Genomic DNA, 23,992 nt, shown 5'->3' on the forward strand with positions numbered 1-23,992 from the left:
CGTCTATATTTTATATTAAATACGTGTATGTGTGTGTATATATATATATATATATATATATATATATATATACAGTATATGTGTGTGTAAAACTTTATTTTAATTTGTTTTATAGCACTGTTATGTGTTGCACTTGAGCACAAAATATAACTTTTTAACATGAGCGATGTGAGGTCACATTACCCATTGAAAGTATAGGGCACGCTAAAGGGATATCAGCCGCACTAAACATTGTCTGATTATTCTTCTTTACCATGGACTTGTAATACTAATTTGCGCGGTCCAGCAATATTGATAGGGCTCCACTTGTAATTTCGGCCATAGTTGAGAGGTTGTTGAGTGTTTTATAGGTTAGGGTTAATATTTTGAATTGCATTATAAAGTGTATGGGACTGGCGGAGCAGGGCAGCTGACGTAAATCAGCGAGGATTCTAGCTGAAGCTTTCATGATAGATTGGAGGGGGGAGAGGAGGTGTTTGATTGCATCATAAAAATAATATTAAAGGAAAATAATCTTACTATTGCACTGCTGCATGCAAATAATGAGGCAAATGGGTTAAACACATAGTTAAAGTCAGCATCAGAGCAGCCGTGCACTACTGGGAGCTAGCTAAACACACATGTGGTGAGCCAATGACAAGAGGCATATGTGTGTAGCTTGTCAAGGATACCAAGAGAATGAAATACATTGAAAAGTGTCTTAAAATGGCATGTGCTATCTGAGCCGTAAAAGTTTAATTATGACTTTCAGGTTCCTTTAACTAATAAGGAAATATACTGTATATTTTATATCTGCTGTTTGGATAATTAGCCACTTGAGGGCAGCAAATCCTAAGCAAAGGAATACAATATATTGCAACCAAAATGTACACTTGACAACATATTATATATATATGTATATTATTATTTTTTAACTTTTTTTAAAACATGGACAGAAAAAGTCAGATTTTTCTTAATTCACCCCTCTGACAATGAAAGTAACAGCTATATAAGACTTGTTATATGATAGGAGAATTATGTCTGATTAAGGCCATACAAAAATTGATTAATGGCCGAAATGCATCAGTCTAGGTATGTCTGTGTATATATAAATATAAAATTGTATTATTTTTTTTTAAATAAAATGACTGTTTTAAAATACTTTTAAAAACAGGGGCACTTTCATTGCTGAAAATTTACATTGCACCGGATTTGTAGAAATACTTAACTTTTACTTCTACAAACCCAGATCGCGATCCCAGCCTCAGTTCCTCTGTACTGACATCAGAAATGACAAAACCGGCTTCCTCCAATCATGGCTTCCCCCCAGAGCGTCCATCTCGTGATGCCCGGCTGTGATTGGAGAAGCTGGTTTCGTCATTGCTGTGGTTGTACAGCAGGAAGAAGAAGGTGGGGGATCATCGATCTGGCTTTGCAGAAGTATAAGTTAAGCATTTCTACAAATCCGGTGCAATGTAAACTTTCATCAATGAAAGTGCCCCTGTTTTTAAAGTGTTTTTAAAAACCGGGCACTCATTGCTGAAAACTGACCTTCACTTTAAGACTGTAATGGCTGTAATAGCTGAATACAGCTTTTCCTCGTTTTGCTATTAAATGGACATGAAACCCAAATATTTCTTTCATGATTCAGATAGAGAATAATATTTTAAACAACTTTCCAATTTAATTCTATTATATCATTTGCTTCATTCTCTTGATATCCTTTGTTGAAAAGCATATTTAAATAGGCTCAGTAGCTGCTGATTGGTGGCTGCACATATATTCATCGTGTGATTGGCTCACCCAAGTGCATTGCTATTTCTTCAACAAAGGATATCTAAAGAATGAAGCAAATTAGATACAATTATTAGTTGTACGTAACAATTTATTGTGCACATGGTATTTCTAATACATGTTTTAAAAATCAGTTTTTATTACAAAATGATACATATATGTAGTTTCTTAAAGGGATGGTAAATCCTAGCATTTGTGACGCTAGGATTTACCATTGGAACAAATAAAGGAGACTTTCATTCATGAAGTATAAAATACCTCATGCTGAAAGTTCCAATGTTTGACACGGTCGCCACGCTGAGCGTCTTAGGCAGCCAACAGTAGGTATAATAAGCAGGTAGCATTTATAGGAGACAAATGGGTAGAGGGCCCTGCCGAGAGTTGCACTGTTGTAAATAAGTTCTCATGAAGGTGATCTACAAACAGCTGGGTTTGTAGGCTTACATGCTAAGGGGGTTCAAGGTGATAGCAATGGAGGAGAGGAACTGGTATAAGAAAGGTTTGTGTAGGTTGTATGCATCCCTGAACAGTACAGTCTTTAGGGAGCGCTTGAAACTTTCAAACTAGGGGAGAATCTTGTGGAACGAGGCAGAGAGTTCCACAAGATGGGAGCCAGTCTGGAGAAGTTGCGCGTACACGGGAGTGTGATGCAGTAACCAGAGAGGAGGAGAACAGTAAGTTTTTCTCCCATGTGGCTTAGCAGTGCGGGAACATCTATGTAGGTAGCGTGTCAGAGGAGTATGGTAGGGCTGAGGATGAGTGCGTGACTTCCAAGCTATGGTATGAGGGGCCAAATTGTCAAGGACCACTGAATAAGTTGCGATGTAGTGACCGATTGGTCAGGGCAGGAAAAGGAGGCGATAGAAGAGAGCAGAGGTTTGAGAGAGTTTGAGAGATGTTGCTTCTGTGGAGTTTGGTGTGAGGGTTAGTTGGAGGGTAGTTGGAGGGAGTGCTGTGTAAATAAATATATATATTTACTCAGCTTTTGGAAGACTGAAACAATTGTTTTTCAAACTTTAAGACGTTTACCTTTGAACTACAAACAGTGCTAGAAACATACTCTTTGTGTTTAATATATACTGTATTTAGGGTTGCCAGGTGTCCAGTATTCAACTGGACAGTCCAGTATTTTAGCAAGCTGTCCAGTAAAATCTTCAGAAAATACTGGACACTGACATATCCAGTTTTTAATATAAAAGGCCTCATATGCCTAATACATTACAAATATGGAGCAAAAAGAAGTGAGGGGCAGTCAAGGGGGTCATATCACTTCTGTCACTTTATGTTACTAATGACCAAAAAGGCAAAATGATTAATTTGTATGTTACTGGCAACCAAGGGGTAAAATTGCTGTTCAGTTGTGAAAAAAGAAAATTTATGCTTACCTGATAAATGTATTTCTTTTTTAACACAATGAGTCCACGGATCATCTTAATTACTAATGGGATATTCACCTCCTGGTCAGCAGGAGGCGGCAAAGAGCACCACAGCAAAGCTGTTAAATAACTCATCCCTTCCCTCCCACTCCAGTCATTTGACCGAAGTTAAGGATAGAAAGGAAAAACCAAGGTGCAGAGGTGTCTGAAGTTTATAATAACCAACAACCTGTCTTTCAAAAACAGGGTGGGCCGCGGACTCATCGTGTCAAAAAAGAAATAAATTTATCAGGTAAGCATAAATTTTCTTTTCTTTTTAATGACACGATGAGTCCACGGATCATCTTAATTATTAATGGGATTCAATACCCAAACTAGAGTACACAGATGATACGGGAGGGACAAGACAGGGAACCTAAACGGAAGGCACCACTGCTTGAAGAACCTTTCTCCCAATAAATGGCCTCAGCCAAAACAAAAGTGTCAAATTTATAGAACTTTGAAAAAGTGTGAAGAGAAGACCAAGTTGCAGCCTTGCAAATCTGTTCCACAGAAGCTTTATTTTTGAATGCCCATGAGAAAGCAACAGCCCTCGTGGAATGAGCTGTAACTCTCTCAGGAGGCTGCTGTCCAGCAGTCTCATATGCAAAACATATGATACTCTTCAGCCAAAAAGAAATAGAAGTAGCCGTAGCTTTCTGTCCCTTACGTTTTCCTGAGAAAATCACAAACAAAGAAAAAGACTGATGAAAGTCCTTAGTCGCCTGCCAGTAAAACCTTAAAGCACGGACCACGTCCAAAATGTGCAGACGTCGTGCCTCCTGAGAAGAAGGATTAGGACACAAGGAAGGAACAACAATCTCCTGATTAATGTTCCGATCGGAAACAACCTTAGGAAGAAATCCTAATTTAGTACGAAAAACTACCTTATCTGAATGGAAAATAAGCTAAGGGGACTCAAATTGCAATGTCGAGAGCTCTGGCACTCTACGAGCAGAAGAAATAACAACAAGAAATAAACGGCTAGATTACGAGTTGTGCATTAAGGTAAAAAAGCAGCATTAACAGGTCCTAACGCTGCTTTTTTACTCCCGCTGCTATTACGAGTTTTGCAGGTTTAGGGGCACCGCACACTTTTTGGCCTTACCGCAAAACGACTTATGTAAACTTCGTAAAGTCTTTTTCTATGGGACTTCCATAGCGCCGGTATAACGAGTCTGTCTTGGGAGGCCAAAAAGTGAGCGGTACACCCTCTAACTCCAAGATCCGTAACACATTCTAAAGTCAGTAGTTAAGAGTTTTATGGTATAACGTTGTAGCATAAAACTCATAACGAAAGTGCTAAAAAGTACACTAACACCCATAAACTACATATTAACCCCTAAACCGAGGCCCTCCCACATCGCAAATACTAAAATAATTTTTTTAACCCCTAATCTGCCACTCCGGACATCGCCGCCACTATAATAAACATATTAACCCCTAAACCGCCGCACTCCCGCCTCGCAAACACTAGTTAAATAATATTAACCCCTAATCTGTTATCCCTAACATCGCTGCCACCTACCTACATTTATTAACCCCTAATCTGCCGTCCCCAACGTCGCCGCCACTATATTAAATGTATTAAACCATAACACCCCCTAACTTAAATATAATTTAAATAAATCTAAATAAAACCTACTATAATTAACTAAATTATTCCTATTTAAAACTAAATACCTATAAAATAAACCCTACGCTAGCTACAATATAACTAATAGTTACATTGTAGCTATCTTAGAGTTTATTTTTATTTTACAGGCAAGTTTATATTTATTTTAACTAGGTAGAATAGTTATTAACTATTTAATAACTACCTAGCTAAAATAAATACAAAAGTACCTGTAAAATAAAACCTCAGTTACACGAACACCTAACACTACACTACAATTAAATAACTTACCTAAATTAAATACAATTAAATAAATTACATACAATTAGCTAAAGTACAAAAAATAATAAACAAATTACAATATTTTTAAACTAATTACACCTAATCTAATAGCCCTATGAAAATAAAAAGAGCCCCGCCAAAATAAAAAATAAAAACCTAGCATAAACTAAACTATCAATAGCCCTTAAAAGGGCCTTTTGCGGGGCATTGCCCCAAAGTAATCAGCTCTTTTACCTGTAAAAAAAATAAAATACAAACAACCCCCCCAACAGTAAAACCCACCCCCCACACAACCAACCCCCCAAATAAAATACTAACTACAAAAACCTAAGCTCCCCATTGCCCTGAAAATGGCATTTGGATGGGCATTGCCCTTATAAGGGCAGTTAGCTCTATTTCAGGCCCAAACCCTAACCTAAAAATAAAACCCACCTAATACACCCTTAAAAAACCTAACACTAACCCCCTGAAGATCTACTTACAGTTCTGAAGACCGGACATCCATCCACAGGGAAGCGGCAGAAGTGTTCATCCAACCGGCCGAAGTCCTCAACGAAGCCGGGAGAAGTCTTCATCCAAGCCAGGCGAAGTGGTCCTCCAGACGGGCAGAAGTCTTCATCCAGACAGCATCTTCTATCTTCATCCATCCAACGCGGAGCGGGTCCATCTTCAAGACATCCGACGCAGAGCATCCTCTTCATCCGGAGTCTTCTTACTGAATGAAGGTATCTTTAAGTGACGTCATCAAGATGGCGTCCCTTAGATTCCGATTGACTGATAGAATTTTATCAGCCAATCAGAATTAAGGTAGAAAAAATCCTATTGGCTGATGCAATCAGCCAATAGGATTGAAGTTCAATCCTATTGGCTGATCCAATCAGCCAATAGGATTGAGCTTGCATTCTTTTGGCTGTTCCAATCAACCAATAGAATGCAAGCTCAATAAAATTGGCTGATTGGATCAGCCAATAGGATTTTTCTACCTTAATTCCGATTGGCTGATAGAATTCTATAAGCCAATTGGAATCTAAGGGACACCATCTTGGATGACGTCACTTAAAGGTACCTTCATTCAGTAAGAAGACTCCGGATGAAGAGGATGCTCCGCGTCGGATGTCTTGAAGATGGACCTGCTCTGCGTCGGGTGGATGAAGATAGAAGATGTCGTCTGGATGAAGACTTCTGCCTGTCTGGAGGACCACTTCGCCCGGCTTGGATGAAGACTTCTCCCGGCTTCGTTGAGGACTTCAGCCCGGTTGGATGAAGACTTCTGCCGCTTCCTTGAGGATGGATGTCCGGTCTTCAGAACTGTAAGTCGATCTTCAGGGGGTTAGTGTTTTTTTTAAGGGTGTATTGGGTGGGTTTTATTTTTAGGTTAGGGAGCTTAGGTTTTTTTTTTAGTTAGTATTTTATTTGGGGGATTGGGCAAAAGGCCCCTTTAAGGGCTATTGATAGTTTAGTTTAGGCTAGGGTTTTTTTTATTTTGGGGGGCTTTTTTTTATTTTGATAGGGCTATTAGATTAGGTGTAATTAGTTTAAATATCTTGTAATTTGTTTATTATTTTCTGTAATTTGGTGTTTGTTTTTGTACTTTAGCTAATTGTATGTAATTTATTTAATTGTATTTAATTTAGGTAAGTTATTTAATTGTAGTGTAGTGTTAGGTGTTAGTGTAACTTAAGTTAGGTTTTATTTTACAGGTACTTTTGTATTTATTTTAGCTAGGTAGTTATTAAATAGTTAATAACTATTTAATAACTATTATACTTAGTTAAAATAAATACAAACTTGCCTGTAAAATAAAAATAAACCCTAAGATAGCTACAATGTAACTATTAATTATATTGTAGCTAGCTTAGGGTTTATTTTACAGGTAAGTATTTAGTGTTAAATAGGAATAATTTAGTTATTAATATTAATTTTTATTTAAATTATATTTAAGTTAGGTGGTGTTAGGGTTAGGGTTAGACTTAATTTAGTATAGTGGCGGCGACGTTGGGGGCGGCAGATTAGGGGTTAATAAATGTAGGTAGGTGGCGGCGATTTTAGGGACAGCAAATTAGGGGTTAATAATATTTAACTAATGTTTGCGAGGTGGGAGTGCGGCGGTTTAGGGGTTAATATGTTTATTATAGTGGTGGCGACGTTGGGGCGGCAGATTAGGGGTTAATAAGTGTAGTTAGGTTGCGGCAACACTGGGGGAGGGAGATTAGGGGTTAATAAATATAATGTAGGTGTCGGCGATGTTGGGGGCAGCAGATTAGGGATTGATAAGTATAATGTAGGTGGCGGCGGTGTCCGGAGCGGCAGATTAGGGGTTAATAAGTATAATGTAGGTGGCGATGATGTCGGGGGCGGCAGATTAGGGGTTAATAAGTGTAAGATTAGGGGTGTTTATACTCGGGGTTCATGTTTGGGTGTTAGGTGTAAACATAACTTTTCTTTCCCCATAGGAATCAATGGGGCTGCGTTACTGAGTTGTACGCTGCTTTTTTGCAGGTGTTAGACTTTCTCAGCCGGCTCTCCCCATTGATTCCTATGGGGAAATCGTGCATGAGCACGTACGACCAGCTCACCGCTGATTTAAGCAGCGCTGGTATTCGAGTGCGGCAAGGAGCACAATTTTGCTCAACGCTCACTTCTTGCCTTTTAACGCCGGGTTTGTAAAAGCCGTAATACCAGCGCTGTAGGTAAGTGAGCGGTGAGAAAAAACTGCTCGTTAGCACCGCATAGTTTCTAATGCAAAACTCGTAATCTGGCCGAAAACTTCCCAAGATAACAACTTAATATCTAAGGAATGCATAGGCTCAAACGGAGCCCCTTGAAGAACTTTGAGAACTAATTTCAGACTTTATGGAGGAGTAACTGGTTTGAACACAGGCCTGATCCTGACCAAGGCCTGATAAAATGATTGTACATCTGGGACATATGCCAGACGTTTGTGTAACAAAATAGATAAGGCAGAGATTTGACCCTTTAGGGAACTTGTCGATAAACCTTTCTCCAAACCTTCTTGGAGAAAAGACAAAATTCTAAGAATCCTAACTCTACTCCATGATTAGCCCTTGGATTCACACCAATAGAGATATTTACGCCATATCTTATGATAAATCCTTCTAGTTACAGGCTTACAAGCCTGAATCATGGTCTCTATGACCAAGTCAGAAAAACCCATCTTGGATAAAATTAAGCGTTCAATCTCCAAACCTTCAGAGAAACTAGATTTGGATGACAGAAGGGCCCTTGAAGTAGAAAGTCTTTCCTCAACGGAAGCCTCCAAGGTAGCAGAGATGACATGTCCACCTGATCTGCATACCAAATCCTGCAAGGCCAGGCCGGTGCAATGAGGATCACCGACGCCCTCTCCTGCTTGATTCGAGCAATGACCAGAGGAAGGAAGCAAACGGAGGAAAATGATATGCTAGACTGAAGGTCCAAGGAACCGCCAGGGCATCTATCAGCACAGCCTGAGGATCGCTGGACCTCGCAAGTTTGGCATTCTGCCGAGATGCCATGAGATCCATTTCTAGTTGACCCCATTTTAGAATCAGACTGGAATGTAGATTGCTGACAGACAGCAAGAGTGGGTTTCCGCCCACTGAATTATTTTGGATACCTCTGTTATCGCTAAGGAACTCCTCGTTCCTCCCTGATGAATGATGTAAGCCACAGAAGTTATGTTGTCCGCCTGGAACCTGATGAACTGGACCAAGGCAAACTGGGACCAGTCCTGAAGAGCATTGAAGATCTCTCTCAGCTCCAGAATGTTTGTAGGTAGAACAGATTCTGACTAAGTCCAAACTCCCTGAGCCTTTAGGGAGCCCCAGACAGCTCCCCATACTAGAAGGCTGGCGTCTTTTGTCACAATCACCCAGGATCGACTGCGAAAGCAGGTTCCCTGGGAGAGATGATCCCGAGCCAACCACCATTGAAGAGAATCCCTTGTCTTCTGCTCCAGTAGAATTCGAGGAGACAAGTCCGTATAATCTCCATTCCATTGCCTGAGCATGTTTAACAGCATAGGTCTGAGATGAAACCGAGCAAACGGGATGATGTCCATCTTTTTTGCACTGGGCCACGGCTGGCCAAGGAGTAGTCTGAATGATTAGACAAGTATCGAAAATCCTTGATTTCCTGACCTCTGTCTGAAAAAAAAAAATCTTCATTGATAGGGAATCTATAATGGTTCCCAAGAAAGTTACACTTTGTATTAGGGACCAAAGAACTCTTTTCCAAATTTACCTTCCACCTGTGAGATCGCAGGAAGGATAACACTATGTCCGTGTGAGATCTTGCTTGTTGAAAAGATTGCGTCTCTGGACTAGTGATGTCATCCAGATAGGGCGCCACTGCAATGCCTCGTAACCGAAGCACCACCAACAGCGATCCAGAACCTTTGAGAAAATTCTTGGAGCTGTGGCAAGACTGAAGGGAAGAGCCACAATTGGAAGTGTTTGTCTAGAAAGGCAAACCTTAGGAACTTGTGATCTAAAATAGGTCTGAAGGTTTCCTCCTTTTTTGGGAACCACTAACAGATTGGAATAAAATCCCTGACCCTGTTCCTGAATCGGAACAGGAACTATCACTCCCAAGTCGGAGAGGTTTCCTACACAATGTAAGAACGCCTCTCCTTTTGTCTGGTCTACAGATAAGCTTGAAAGCAGGAACCTGCCTCTGGGAGGAACATTCTTGAACTCTAGTTTGTATCCCTGGAACACTATTTCTACTGCCCATGGATCCTTAACATCTCGAACTCAATCCTGAGTAAAAAAAGGAAAGTCTGCCTCCTACAAGATCCGGTCCCGGATCAGGACATGCCCTTCATGCTGTTTTCGATTCAAGCAGGCTTCTTGGATTGCTTTCCCTTGTTCCAAGACTGATTGGGTCTCCAGGAAGTTTTAGACTGTTCTTGCTTGGAAGTTATAGCAGACAAATTTTCCTTGAAATTTGAAAGGAACGAAAATTACTCTGTCGTCCCTTTTGTCTATTTCTCTTATCCTGAGGGAGAAGATGACCCTTACCTCCCATAATATCAGAGATTATTTCATTCAAGCTAGGCCCAAACAAAGTCTTTCCCTCGTAAGCTAACAGCTTAGACTTGGAGGACACATTCGCAGACCAAGGTTTAAACCATAAGGCTCTGCGAGCTAGAACAGAGAAACTTGAAATCTTTGCTCCGAGTTTGATAACTTGAATGGAAGCATCCGTAATAAAGGAATTAGCCAATTAAGTGCCTTTATGCTATCCTGGATTTCATCCAGGGAGGTTTCAGTCCTGATAACATCAGAACGCATCAAACCAATATGCCGTCGCACTCGTGACGGTAGCAATGCACACAGTTGGCTGCCATTGTAAGCCCTAGTGTACATACATCTTTTTGATTAACTCCTCTAATTTTTTGTCCATAGTATCTTTGAAAACACAACTATCCTCTACTGTCAGAATCTGAAATTTCACCTTCAGATGCTACTTCGTTATCCTCCTCTTTATTTTGGCTTTGTGAGGGGACATCAGAAAAAGTAATAACTGCGTCAGAAACCTTGTTAATTGAATGTCTGGTTTTCCTCTAACGCTTTCCCTGCATCACTGGAAAAGCAGACAACACATCTGACACTGCTGTAGACATGAGGTAAGCAATGTCTCTTAAAGTAACCCCAGTAGTAGCTAGAGAGGAAAACGCAGGGCACTGTATGTGAGGGCGGTAAATTTTGGGACGATTGAGGAGAAAGTTGCGGCCTAAATTGAACATTTTCATTAGATTCCTGAACAGCATCGTCATTAGAAAATGTTGGCTCATAAAAAAGTATCTCCCTATAGCTTAAAGTCCTCTCAATACATGAGTAACAGAAAAGGATTGGTGGTTCCACAATGGCCTCAAAACATAGTGAGCAAGAGATACTTTGCAGGTCTCTTATTCCATCTTTTAACTCAAAATTAACAAAAACAATTTTTTAATAAAATATAACATCAGAAAAAAACGTTACTGTCTCTTTAAATAATAAAGTGAAACTTTTTTACTCCGTTTATTATAAGTAAGGTTCAGAAAAAAAAACGTTACTGTCTCTTTAAATAATAAAGTGAAACTTTTTTACTCCGTTTATTATAAGTAAGGTTCAGAAAAAAAAAAACGTTACTGTCTCTAAATAATAAAGTGAACCTTTTTTACTCCGTTTAATATAAGTAAGTTTAAAATGGAAATATAAACTTATGACCACCTCTACACCTCAGCAAAGTCTTGCTGAGGTGCCTACCTCCTACCTCCACTGGGCAGGAGCGGAGTATCCCCACAAACCAGTCTCTGGTCGTGCAGACAGAAACAGGAGAGGACACGCAGTTCTGTGAACTTCCTGTTCCTTTAGTTAACAAATACAGATGCGTACGTAGTGACTGCAAATGGCACGCAATCACTATCCGCTTCCTTGAGTATGGCCCACCGTGGGCGTGGTGAGCAAAAAGACTCCCGGTTGGTTGATTAAGTAAAAAACCCGCCGGGAGTGTGGAACCACCATTAACCAGCCCAGTGCCTGCCTATATATTGTCTAGGAGTCCCCTATGCACCAGGGAAGACATAAGTAATAAATATTGATGAGGTCAGATAAGTCGTTAAGATAATAAAGTGCCCTCCATTCTTCTGAGTAACTTATGTCCCCCAGAAAGAAGCTAGCACTTACCTCATCTTCTGCCTGACAGCAAGGCAGCTTTCAGAGGTCCTCTCCCTCCCATGGCTCTGAAATAAAGGAAAGTCCCGAGTTAAAATCTTTAGCTTTTCATATTAGGGCAGCATCAATATGGGAGGCGCAGTGAGAATTATGTCACAAGTTCCCATTGCTCTAAAGCCACCATTGCTCTACTGAAGAGACTGATATGGACTACGGCTATACCCTAGGACAAAGCAGCACAATTTGCACCACTTAGAAAAGATTCTTTAATCAAGAGTTTATTATTTTTAAACACCTCACTTTACCTCTTCCTACCACTAACGTAGGCGTAGGCAAAGCGAATTACTGGAGTGGGAGGGAAGGGAGGAGTTATTTAACAGCTTTGCTGTGGTGCTCTTTGCCGCCTCCTACTGACCAGGAGGTGAATATCCCATTAGTAATTAAGATGATCCGTGGACTCAACGTGTGATTAAAAAGAAATAAAAATTGCGGGAGCAAGAATAGGGGCAAAGGTAAAGCTTTTAGGGGGCAGTGTGATTTTGAAAGATCAAATCAATAACAGATAATTAAAAATAATACTGACATTTATAGTTTCTGTATTATTATTTATGCAGATTTTTTCTAAATTAGTCTGGATTTCATTTTTTTCAAGGCTATTTTTGATAGATATATATATATACACACACAGTATATGCCATTCGCTGTCTGGGCAGACATAGAGAGAGAGAACTTGGGGGAAAATAAACTAGAGAGAAAAAAAAGAGAAGTAGACAATGCAGGAATAACCTCAGTTTAGGGAAGCGAGAGTGCAGAGAGAATAACTAGGAAGTAAAATTCTAAAGTAGGCTGTGAATCTGGTTGTCTGCGCCAGTTCAGTGCCCTCCTTAAGGCTTGCAACTTACGCTAGGCCTTGATGGAACTCAGACAGGTCTTTCTGTGCAGCATGTAGATACAGGATGGTGATACCATTAGGGCTGATCTCTCCGTCCCACGTGGTGCTACCGGCCTGCAGAGCGACATAAAGAAAACAAGGACATATACATAAAGGGAGGACATATGTAGTATATATTCTGTAACTGTGTAAGGAAGTGACAGATCTGTCTCAGGCTACTTATGAGAGGATGAGTGCATTTAAAAAATGAAAAGGTGTGTGGCACTGTATAGAAGATAATGTGTATGAGACCTGCATGTGCCAGCTGTGCCATATGCGATGTACAGGCAGTGGCAGCTGGGTGGCACAATATGAATAAAGAGGAAATGTATGTGACATGTTTTGCATAGCTATATGACATGCTGCAGATAAGTGACACAATAACTCAAAGGCAATAAGCTTTGTATAGGAAATGACAAGGATGACACAGGGATCTGAGCCTACTGTTTTCTATGTACAGCAGAAAAATAAATTAACATTAAGTAAATAAAAGGAATACTGGAAAAGCACATGTATTTTTTACTATACCGAGAGCTGGGCTACTGAGATAGGGGACTGGCTCACCAAAGCAAGTGGTAGAACAAAGCAGACAAATGCTTTAATCACTAAAGAAAGAACAAACATCTACCATTGTTCTCCTGTAGGGATCAGACACACCCTGTGCTCTATAGTGTATTCTGGAGAACCCATTTGTATTAGATCCAACCAGCATCCTTCAGTTCATTCATTGTAAAGGATCCACCTGATCAGATCCACCCTGTGCCCTATAGTTCACTCATTCTGGAGAACCCATTTGTATTAGATCCAACCAGCATCCTCCAGTTCATTTAATCTAAAGAAACCACCTGATCAGATCCACCCTGTGCCCTATAGTTCACTCATTCTGGAGAACCCATCTGTATTCAATCCAACCAGCATCTTCCAGTTCATCTATTCTAGAGAATCCACATGATCAATCCACCGTATGCTCTATAGTTCACTCCCTGTGGAGCACCCATTTGTATATGATCCAGCCAGTATCATCCAGTTATTCATTCTAGAGAATACACCTAATCAGATTCACCCTGAGCCCTATAGTTCATTCATTCTGGAGAACCTATCTGTATTCAATCCAACCATCATCTTCCAGTTCATCTATTCTAGAGAATCCACTTGATCAGATCCACCCTGCGCTCTATAGTTAAGTTATTCTGGAGAACCTATCTGTATTACGTCCAGAAAACATCTTCCATTTAATTTGCGTAGAGAATCCACCTAATCAGAGTCACCTTAGACTTCTCCCATTATTAAACACTCACCAGGATCACATTCTCCCAGTGTTATCCAGTTGTCTCATACTGAAGTATCTGCCTAGATACAATGCAGCCAGCAACCTCTAGTTCATTCTTTCTAGAGCATTGATCAGATTCACCTTGTGTGCTACAGATCACACCCACCAGGATCATATTCACACAGTGTCCTTCAGTTCACTTATTCTGAAGCACACAACTTGAAAACATCACCTGGTTTCCTCCACATCTCTCTATAAAGGGTCACTTAACACTGAGTATTTACAAGAGATTTCTGTTGTCTTGTTATAGAGCAACATATCAGCCAAGTGTAAACATGTTCAGAACAGTTCGGACGTGTTACTGAAGTAGATAATGCTTGATACAAGCTATTATCTTAAAGGGACATTAAACCAACATTTTTACTTTCATGATTTAGGTAGAACATACAATTTTAAAGAACTTTCCAGTTTACTTCTATTGACAAATTTGCTTCATTCTCTTGATATCCTTTGTTGAAGATTTAACTATGCACTACTGAAAGCTAGCTGAAGACATCAAGTGAGCCAATGGCAAAAAGGCATATACATGTAGTCACCAATCAGCAGCTAGCTCCAAGAAGTACATTGCTGCTCTAGATTCTATCTAGGCATGCGTTTCAACAAAGGACACCTAGAGAATGCGCCAAATGAGAACAGAAATTGGAAAATAGTTTAAAACTGCATGCTATATTTGAATCATGAAAGTATAATTTTGACTTTATTGTCCCTTTAATTTTATAATTTCTTCAGTTGTCATTTAATGAATTGAAATGGGTTCCCATGTTTCAGTGTAACATATGGATGGGACACATTTCTTCAGAAAGACAAGTAGTATAACAGGAAGTGATCACTTATAGGGAATATTGGGATATATTGTGATGCATATAGGGTATAGGGCTTCTATTTCTACATTTCACAAATTCACTCACTTCATACATTACTTATAATGCAAACTGTGTTTAGCAGCGGATAGGTGACAAATGTTTCATGGGAGGTGTATAAGAACTGACAAATGCAAGTCAGTCATTCTGTTTATAGGAGGTGACTTGCTGGCATTCTAAATAAATGAGATGAAAGAACATTGTGAATAGGAAGTGTATAGAAGGTGATAGATGCATGAGACAGTGTGTACAGCAGGTGACAGATGCATGACACAGTGTGTACAGCAGGTGACAGATGCATGACACAGTATGTATAGAAAGTGACTGATGCATGACACAAGGTGTATATCAGGTGACAGATGCATGATACAGTGTGTATAGAAGGTGACAGATGCATGACACAGTGTGTACAGCAGGTGGCAGATGCATGACACAGTATGTATAGAAAGTGACTGATGCATGACACAAGGGCATGACACAGTGTGTACAGCAGGTGACAGATGCATGACACAGTGTGTACAGCAGGTGACAGATGAATGACACAGTGTGTACAGCAGGTGACAGATGCATGACACAGTGTGTATAGAAAGTGACTGATGCATGACACAAGGTGTATATCAGGTGACAGATGCATGATACAGTGTGTATAGAAGGTGACAGATGCATTTCACAGTGTGTACAGCAGGTGGCAGATGCATGACACAGTATGTATAGAAAGTGACTGATGCATGACACAAGGGCATGACACAAGGTGTATAGCAGGTGACAGATGCATGATACAGTGTGTATAGAAGGTGACAGATGCATGACACAGTATGTATAGAAGGTGACTGATGCATGACACAAGGGCATGACACAAGGTGTATAGCAGGTGACAGATGCATGATACAGTGTGTATAGAAGGTGACAGATGGACTTCCGGTAGGAGGGGCTAGGTGCACAGTCGCGTGTGGAGAACGCTGTCTGTACCTGGAGGCCTGAGGCAATATTGAGAAGCTGAGTGCCTATAGGCGGGTGAAACTAATCCCGTCCAGGATTCGCAAAGGCCAAAACGGAGACCGGTGGCTACCGACAGCTGGCCTGATCCAGGCTGAGAGAACTCGCTGAGGAGGTAGCTGCCTGATCACCGGGAGGAACACGCCAGCCGCGGGGACCCACGAAGGGAGTGGCGAGCGGCAGTAGCGGTGAGAGCGCCCAGGCACCAGGATCCCGCCCCTGGGAAAACAACAAGGTGACAAGACAACCGGGTCACCGGCGCAGAAGGTTCCACGGGAACCGGAGCGTAAATATCAACTGTGTCTACCGTCAAGTCCCTATTGCAAAAGGGAAACTAAGGAGGAGAGAGCTTGCGGCTCTAGAGAGCGACGGAGGCTGAAACCACTCCACAACTAAGATAAGTGAAAACCTATTAACTGTTAGTTTGTTCTTGGATCCTGCTTCTGTTTTCTTCGGGCCTGCTTGGAAAATTGGGCAGAGAGAGGGGGGGGAGAGCCAGGTGCATATCCACAGCTAAAGCATTAAGGGGTTCCTGCGAGAGTAGGACCTGGCAACGACTGTCTTCTCTCCCCCCTGATCCTTTGCTACCCATAGTGAAAGACTTTTTACAGCACCTTTAAGAAACCAGGGACTAAGCAAAGCAGAGACTGTTGCTGGGATAAGCATTAAAAACACTAAATAAGTAAAGAATTGTTAGAGAAGAACTGGTTAAAAGGCCTAAGATACACCTAAGGACTTTAAAAGGACCTTAAAACTTTATACACTTTAAGGACTTTAAGAGAACTCTGCAGCATAGATACTGAGGATTCAGTGATTAACTGTAGTAATGTATATATTCTATCTGTGGTAATGCTGTTGAGTATTATTGATAATGATGATATGACTTAGAGGATAATTGAAGTACTGTGTGTAGTCCACATATGACATTGTTGCTGATCAATAGTGATATTGATATGGAGATTAATGATAAGACACTGAAGCAGAACCTACTACTAAGTTAGGTGGATAAATGTGAGATAAAACTCTGAAAATATATGTGAATCTACCATAGTAAAAAGGTTTTGCATATGATAACTCTGTAAGAATACATGTGGATCCCCAGACATAGGATTGGTTAAAGTACTATATAGGTGATTTATATAAAATCCTGCACTGCGGGAGGGTGAGCAGAGTATAAACGGAGTGCGGGAAGGTTTAAATTTAGTGCTCAGCTGGAGATAAGACTATAAGGGGAATTTTTAGAAATTAAAACTCACCATTTATAACAAAATAATAGAGAGGTAAAAGGACATAATACCAAAAAGACCTGATAGATACATATTGAGAGTATTATTTCTGGATTAAGGTTTAAGATAGAGTAATCTTATACACATCATACACAGGGTTTAAGGAAAAAAAAAAAAAAAAAAGGGGAAAAGGGGAGTAGAGAAGGGAGGGTAAAGGGGGAAAAGGGGAAAGAAGAATAGGAAAGAAGGAAAGGGGAACACACGAGAAAAGTAGAGTTAGATTACACCAACACTATAAGTAGTGAACACACGGGTCAAATAAAATGTTAAAATCTTGACCAAGAGGGTCTGTGAATAATCAAAGTACTCAAGTTGATGTTGACACTGTGAGATAGAAAAGTGCACTCTTTTTTTGTTTTTCAAAAAAAGAAAAGGAAGAATTAGGGAAAAGGGAGAGAGAGGAGAATAGTTAAAATTTGCTTGCCACTAGTAAATATAATCACTATAATTTTGTTACTCTATTTTAGATATATATATGGAAAAATACTTAAATAAAAGCAAAACTACCTCACCAAATATGTCCTCTAGAAATAAGAACCAGGAAAGAAAGGGGAGTAGAATTTCATTAGAACCCCATGGGGGAGCAGTTGAAACAAGTCTTATCCAGAACTCGAATAATGAAGAGTTAATAAAACAACTGGACGCATTATTTACGCCTAAGTTTGAGATGATACAAATAATATTTCCACACTAACATTAGAGATCAAACAGTTTGCAAACAGACTAAACAATGTAGAGCAAAGAATCTCAGACATTGAAGATGGGGCTATACAGAGGGAACAGGCCTTTCATTCCATGTCCATTCAAATTGAAAGTATGAAAAATAAAATAGAGGACATAGAAAATAGAGCCAGGAGAAATAATTTACGCCTCATTGGCCTAACGGAAGAAATACAAGAAAAAGACCTTAAAAAATTTGTTGAGGTAGAGCTAATGGGTCTATTAAAGATTAGAGCAGAAGATCACGATATAGTGATCGAACGAATTCATAGAATAGGCCCAGAGAGGAATGAGGAAGGGAGAAATAAAGGGAATAGACCGATTATTATGAAATTATTAAATTTCCAAGGAAAGATCCAAATTATGAATGCTTATAGAAAGGCAAATGGCGAAATTAACTATAAAGGAAAGAAAATCTTACTATTTAATGATTTTTCATATGAAACATCAAATAAAAGGCGTACATTAGCTCCGATTTGTACGAAATTGATTCAGGAGGGATATCGAGCCAGACTCCTGTACCCAGCTAGACTTAGCATCCAAACTAGGCAAGGAAACAAAATTTTTACTGAAAGTGATGAAGTTAATAAATTCTTAGAAAATAATAGAGATAGTCTGGAGAAGTAGGAAGATTATTGTAGGTCTAATAGGTTTTCATAGTGAAATAATGGCTATAAATTAAAATAGCCTGAGGGTGTGTTTTTATTGGGGGGTTACAGTCAAAGTTATTTTAGGGAAACTCAAATGTATAGAATTAAAATATGGGGTTTATGTGTTTTGTTTTGTTTTCCCCCTCTCTCTTCCTCTCCCTGCTATGTGGGTCTCTTCCCCCCTTCTTATTTCCCAACTTCTTCTCCTTACCTTAAGTAAAATGGAAAAATGAGTTTGAAAATCGTTTCATGGAACGTAGATGGAATTACATCACCCATCAAACGTAAAGCCATCTTAAGGTACGTAAAGAAACTGGGAACTCAAATATTACTTCTACAGGAAACTCATTTGAAGGGAGAAGAGGCGGCTAAATTAAAAGGAGGATGGGTTAAAGAAGTCATATTCACCCCAGGATATCAAAGGAAGAAAGGAGTAGCTATACTATTTAGTAAAAACCTAGAATATAAAATAGATAACTTAATCCGAGATGAGGAAGGCAGGTACATTATAATGGAAGTGGTAGTGGAGGAAAAAAAAATTGTTATATGTAACGTATACGGCCCAAATGAGGAAGATATAAGATTCTGGCAGATATTGAGGGATAAACTACTTAAATATTCTGGCAACACACTAATCATAGGAGGAGATTTTAATATTGCCCCAAATAGTATATTGGATAGATGTAGAGATAGTACAACGCAAACAGGGGAGAAGACACTGGACAAAACGACAATAGCTAAGAGAAAGAGAGAATCTAATATAATAAAGAAATTTCAGCAAGACCTAAAAATTTTAGACAGCTTTAGAGTCATGCATCCAGAAGACAGGGAGTATACATGCTGTTCAAAATCTAAAAAAACTTTATCTAGGATAGATTATTTTTTGGTCTCAGAGAAATCATTTGCCGCAATACAAGAAATATATATAGATATGATAACAATCTCAGATCATGCCCCTATTGCAATCGTGATGAATCTTAAGAAGAAGGATAGGAAGAGTAACCAATTCTTTTTCCCGAAATACTTGATAAAAAACACCAGATTTATAAATTTTTTAAAAGAGAAGTGGGCTGATTATAAACGATTTAATGAAGGCTTTTTAGACAAAACCCATATATTTTGGAATGCCGCCAAAGCAGTGCTTAGAGGAGAGATTACAACATACCTAATACGATTAAAAAAAAAATGAATTTACAAAGACAACAGGTAACTAATTGTTTAATTAACAAATATTCTAGCTACATACAGGAAAAAAATATGGTCAACTGGCAGAAATATTTACAGGCTAAAAAAAATAGAGATAATTACTTATTACAAAATGAAATCAAAGAGAATATAAAAACTTGTACACAGTTTTACAGGTATGGGAATAAGGTAGGCAGCTTCCTAGCTCGTATAGATAAAAACCATAAGACTAAAAACTATATAACTAAAATTAAACATAAAGACCAAATATGGACAAGCACCGAAGACATACAAAAAGCTTTCCTTGAGTATTTCTCAGAACTATACTCAACACAACCCATAAATCTAGATAAGAAGGAAAAATTCTGGGCTTCACTAACAAATCCTCGTTTGGAGAGTAGTCAGCTAAATAGTATTAATAAACCCATTACAGAAATAGAAATAAGTCAGACAATTAAAGCAATGGCGAACAATAAAGCAGCAGGCCCAGATGGCATGCCATCTGAGTTTTATAAAATTTTGAACGATGAAATAACCCCAACGTTAACTAGCTTGATGAATAAATTTTGGAACGGTCAGTTAAAACCGTTAGCAGACTTCAATGAGTCCACAATAATTGTAATACCTAAACCAGGAAAAGATCCACAGTCAATTGATTCTTATAGGCCCATTTCACTTTTGAACATGGACTATAAGATATTAACCAGTATACTAGCTAAAAGGATACAAGGGTCACTTGATACTATAATACACCCTGATCAAACAGGATTTATGAAGGGAAGATCCTCAAACACTAATCTGAGGAAGGTCTTCTTAACAATTATAGACCACTGGTATAATAATAAATACAACAAGAAAATAAATAAAGAAGACATTGCAATAATATCACTGGATGCAAGCAAAGCCTTCGACTCAGTTACATGGGACCATCTTGTCACTGCTCTTAGAAAATTTGGGTATGAAGGGAAATGCCTTAACACAATTGAGATGTTGTATAGGGAGTCCAGGGCATCAATTGTTATAAATAATAATAAAACATCTTATTTCCCTCTTTTAAGAGGGACAAGACAGGGATGCCCTCTGTCCCCCCTAATTTTCAATTTAGCCCTAGAACCTCTACTGATCGCCCTGAGGAATAAGATACAAGGGATAGAGGTAGGAGGTAAGAATGTGCAACTAGCTGTATACGCTGATGATCTTTTGGTATTTTCTAGAAAGTCTTATGAAAGCTTTAATCAAATTTGTCAAATCATAGATAACTATGGTTCCTTCTTAGGGTATAATATTAATAGAAACAAATCTGAAGTTTTGTGGTTACAAAAAAACCAGACATCAGAAGACAAGATCTTCAGGGAAGTAAGTAAACACATTACTTATTTGGGGATTAAGATCTCTAATAACCCTATGGAATGGTATTCTTTAAATATCTGTAACAGTGCAAGACAATTTTCTGAAACCCTTAAAAGATGGAAATCTCTAACACTCTCGATCTCCGGCAAAATAAACTTGATGATTGCACTTCCAAGGCTGCTATACTTGTTTCAGAATATACCTTTCTTAATTAAAAAACAGGAGATTAAGATACTTAATTCTGCGATCAAAGATTATATATGGATGGGCAAGAAACCCAGGATTAGTTATCAAAAACTAGTCCTTAAAAAAGAATTTCTAGGCCTAGGGCTCCCTAATATTGAAATGTATAATCTAGTGGCGGTTACGAAGATTGCCTTAGACTGGCTCTTGGAGAGTAATCATTTCTCCCTCTTAGACATAGAAAACGGCTTAATAAAACCGTTCTGCTTAAGAAATGTTCTTCACTTAGAAATTAAAAATCTTCCAGAGTATGTTAAAAAAATAGACTTCTTCAAAGATACAATAGTGGCCTGGCATAGGACATGCAAACTTCTAGGCTTAAAGCCCTTTGCAACTAAATTTTTGTCTATAGAGGGAAATCCAGGGTTTAAACAGGGTCTTCTTTCGGGAACCTTCGCACGCTGGAGAGAAAAGGGATTATCTAAACCTATACAACTAGTTAAAATTAATCAAGAGGTAATGAAGGTTGAAGAATTTGAAGTAATTAGGAATAGATATAGTCTGGCAGATAGACACCTCTTCTCTTTCCTACAAATCAGACACTACTGTTTGAAACTAATGCAACTGCAAGGGAACAACTGGGAGCTTACAGCATTAATCCCGGTCATCAATTTAATCAAACAGGGTAAATACTCTATTTCACTTCTCTATAACCTAATAAATAATAGAAATCACAAACAGCATATTGAGTTAGGGGTCGCAAAATGGAGAGATGTATTTTTTAAGAACCTCAGTACACAAATAATATTGAAAAGTGTAGAAAGGGTAGAAGAGGCACCGCTAGCTATCCCTATGAGGGAGCAACATACTAAGATAATGTGGATGGTATATATTACGCCTGAGAAAATCGCTAAGTGGGGAGGTACTGGAGAGGGAGCATTATGTATAAAATGCAGGCAACAAAGTACAAACTTACTACATAGTTTCTGGTCATGCCCAAGAATACAAAAACTATGGGGGAAAATAAACTATTGGCTAGGCAAGATATATGAGACCCAAATCATGCTACAAGCAGATCAGGTTATTTTTTTCCACTATAAGAAAGAACACTTAATGTTTAGAAAATTTATAACATTAGTGATTTTTTTTTTTTTTTTTTTTTAAATTTTCAAAAGAGCTTTATTGAACTTATCATGTTTACAAGTAAAAATATGCGAATAATGAGAAAAAAAAACAAAACAAAAGAACAATACAGATGCAAATATAGCAATGCGAGGACAAAATCCGTCCTCTAAACTGTCTATAGACATATATTGTGAAATGAATGATATACTGTTCAAGAAAGTACTGATAACACAGTCATTAACAAAGATATATAGTGGTACTTTATAACACAGTTGGGGGAGACCCAAAGATCTCTTGGCAAGGTAAAGGGGGGAAGGGATAGAGGTCGAAGGGTGAGATGAGGGGGAAGGGAGGAGGGTTGAATGATGTATGATCGGTCATGAGTGGGTGTTTCAAAAGAGAACCATCTGGGACTAGTCAAAACTATCCCTAGGTCAGATCTCTCATTCCCCCCGGAAAAAGCTAAGAGGGAGTGAGAACATTAGGTCTCCAGGTTGTATCATAAATGTCTTTCCAGTCGGCCCATGTAAGCTCAAATAGGTCGGAATTACCTAGGTTATAAAATATGCTTTTTTCCATATTATATAAGTAGGCCATATAGGAGCAAACTCTCGTCCAGCTAGGTGAGGGCTCTGATTTCCAGTCACAGGCTATCAGGTGTTTGATGGACATGAAGAGGTAAATACTTATGTAAGCATGGTGTTTAGGGATAGAGTGAATACCTATGTGTAATAGGGCAACTGCAGGAGAGCTACGTAAGGAGATTCCCAGTTTGGAAAGGGCTCCAAAGCATTTTGTCCATAAAGGGCGTATTTTAGGGCATTCCCACCAAATGTGTAAAGAGTCCCCTCTCTGACCACAACCTCTCCAACAGTACGGAGATACGCTGGGGAATATTTTAGCTAGCCTGGTGGGCACATAGTACCAATGGGCCACCAACTTATAATAAGTTTCAAATAGGGTGGTGCAATGTACGGCTTTTTTGGTTCGTTCAAGCGCTTGTTCCCAATCATCTACTGTGAGTGGTTTATCTAGCAGGGAACGCCACTTTGCAAGGTGGGGGGCCGGATCTGGGTTTGGTTCAGAGTCCAACAGGGTGTAATGTCTGGAGAGGGGTCTATATAGCCTCTTTCCTTGGTTCCAAGTGGACTCCCACGGGGTCAGTGGGCGGTTTGACTGAGGCTTGAAGCCCCAGGCAGTCAAAAAGCTTTTAATTCTGTAGTATTCAAATTTCAGGATATGGGGTAAGGCCACATCAGCCCCCAATTGGGACGCAGATTTAAATCCACACTCCGATGGCGGTAGCCAGAGGTCCGAGACCACCTTTATTCCGATTTGGGTCCATCTCAGAGGATGGGCATCCTGTAGGCCTACTAATAGGCCGGACAATGAGGTTATGGGAGAGGGGTGAGGGGCAATTTGTCTAGAGTGGCGGATTTTGTCCCAGAATTGCAGGCATTCCTGGATGATGGGGTTTATCAGGGATAGTTCCCTACGGCAATGGGTCGGCGTCCAAATCAGGTCACGCAAAGTTAGGTTATAGGGTAGTGAGGCCTGTTCAATGGACTGCCATTTGCAGGAAGACTGCATGACTCCCCATTGTGAGACATGGGTGAGCATGGCTCCCTCGTA

At 39.4% G+C, this 23,992-nt stretch overlaps 1 protein-coding gene across 2 annotated transcripts in view; it reads right to left on the minus strand.

Annotated features, from left to right (window-relative positions):
- UNC13D (unc-13 homolog D) overlaps positions 1-23,992 on the minus strand; it is a 422,729-nt gene that overhangs the window by 232,815 nt on the left and 165,922 nt on the right. For both annotated transcript variants that reach the window (XM_053709129.1, XM_053709134.1), the window contains exon 13: positions 12,647-12,750. In XM_053709129.1, coding sequence (XP_053565104.1) covers positions 12,647-12,750 — 104 coding nt within the window. The remainder of the gene's footprint in view (positions 1-12,646; positions 12,751-23,992) is intronic.

The sequence above is a fragment of the Bombina bombina genome, chromosome 1 (assembly GCF_027579735.1).
Source record: "Bombina bombina isolate aBomBom1 chromosome 1, aBomBom1.pri, whole genome shotgun sequence".
Taxonomy (NCBI): domain Eukaryota; kingdom Metazoa; phylum Chordata; class Amphibia; order Anura; family Bombinatoridae; genus Bombina; species Bombina bombina.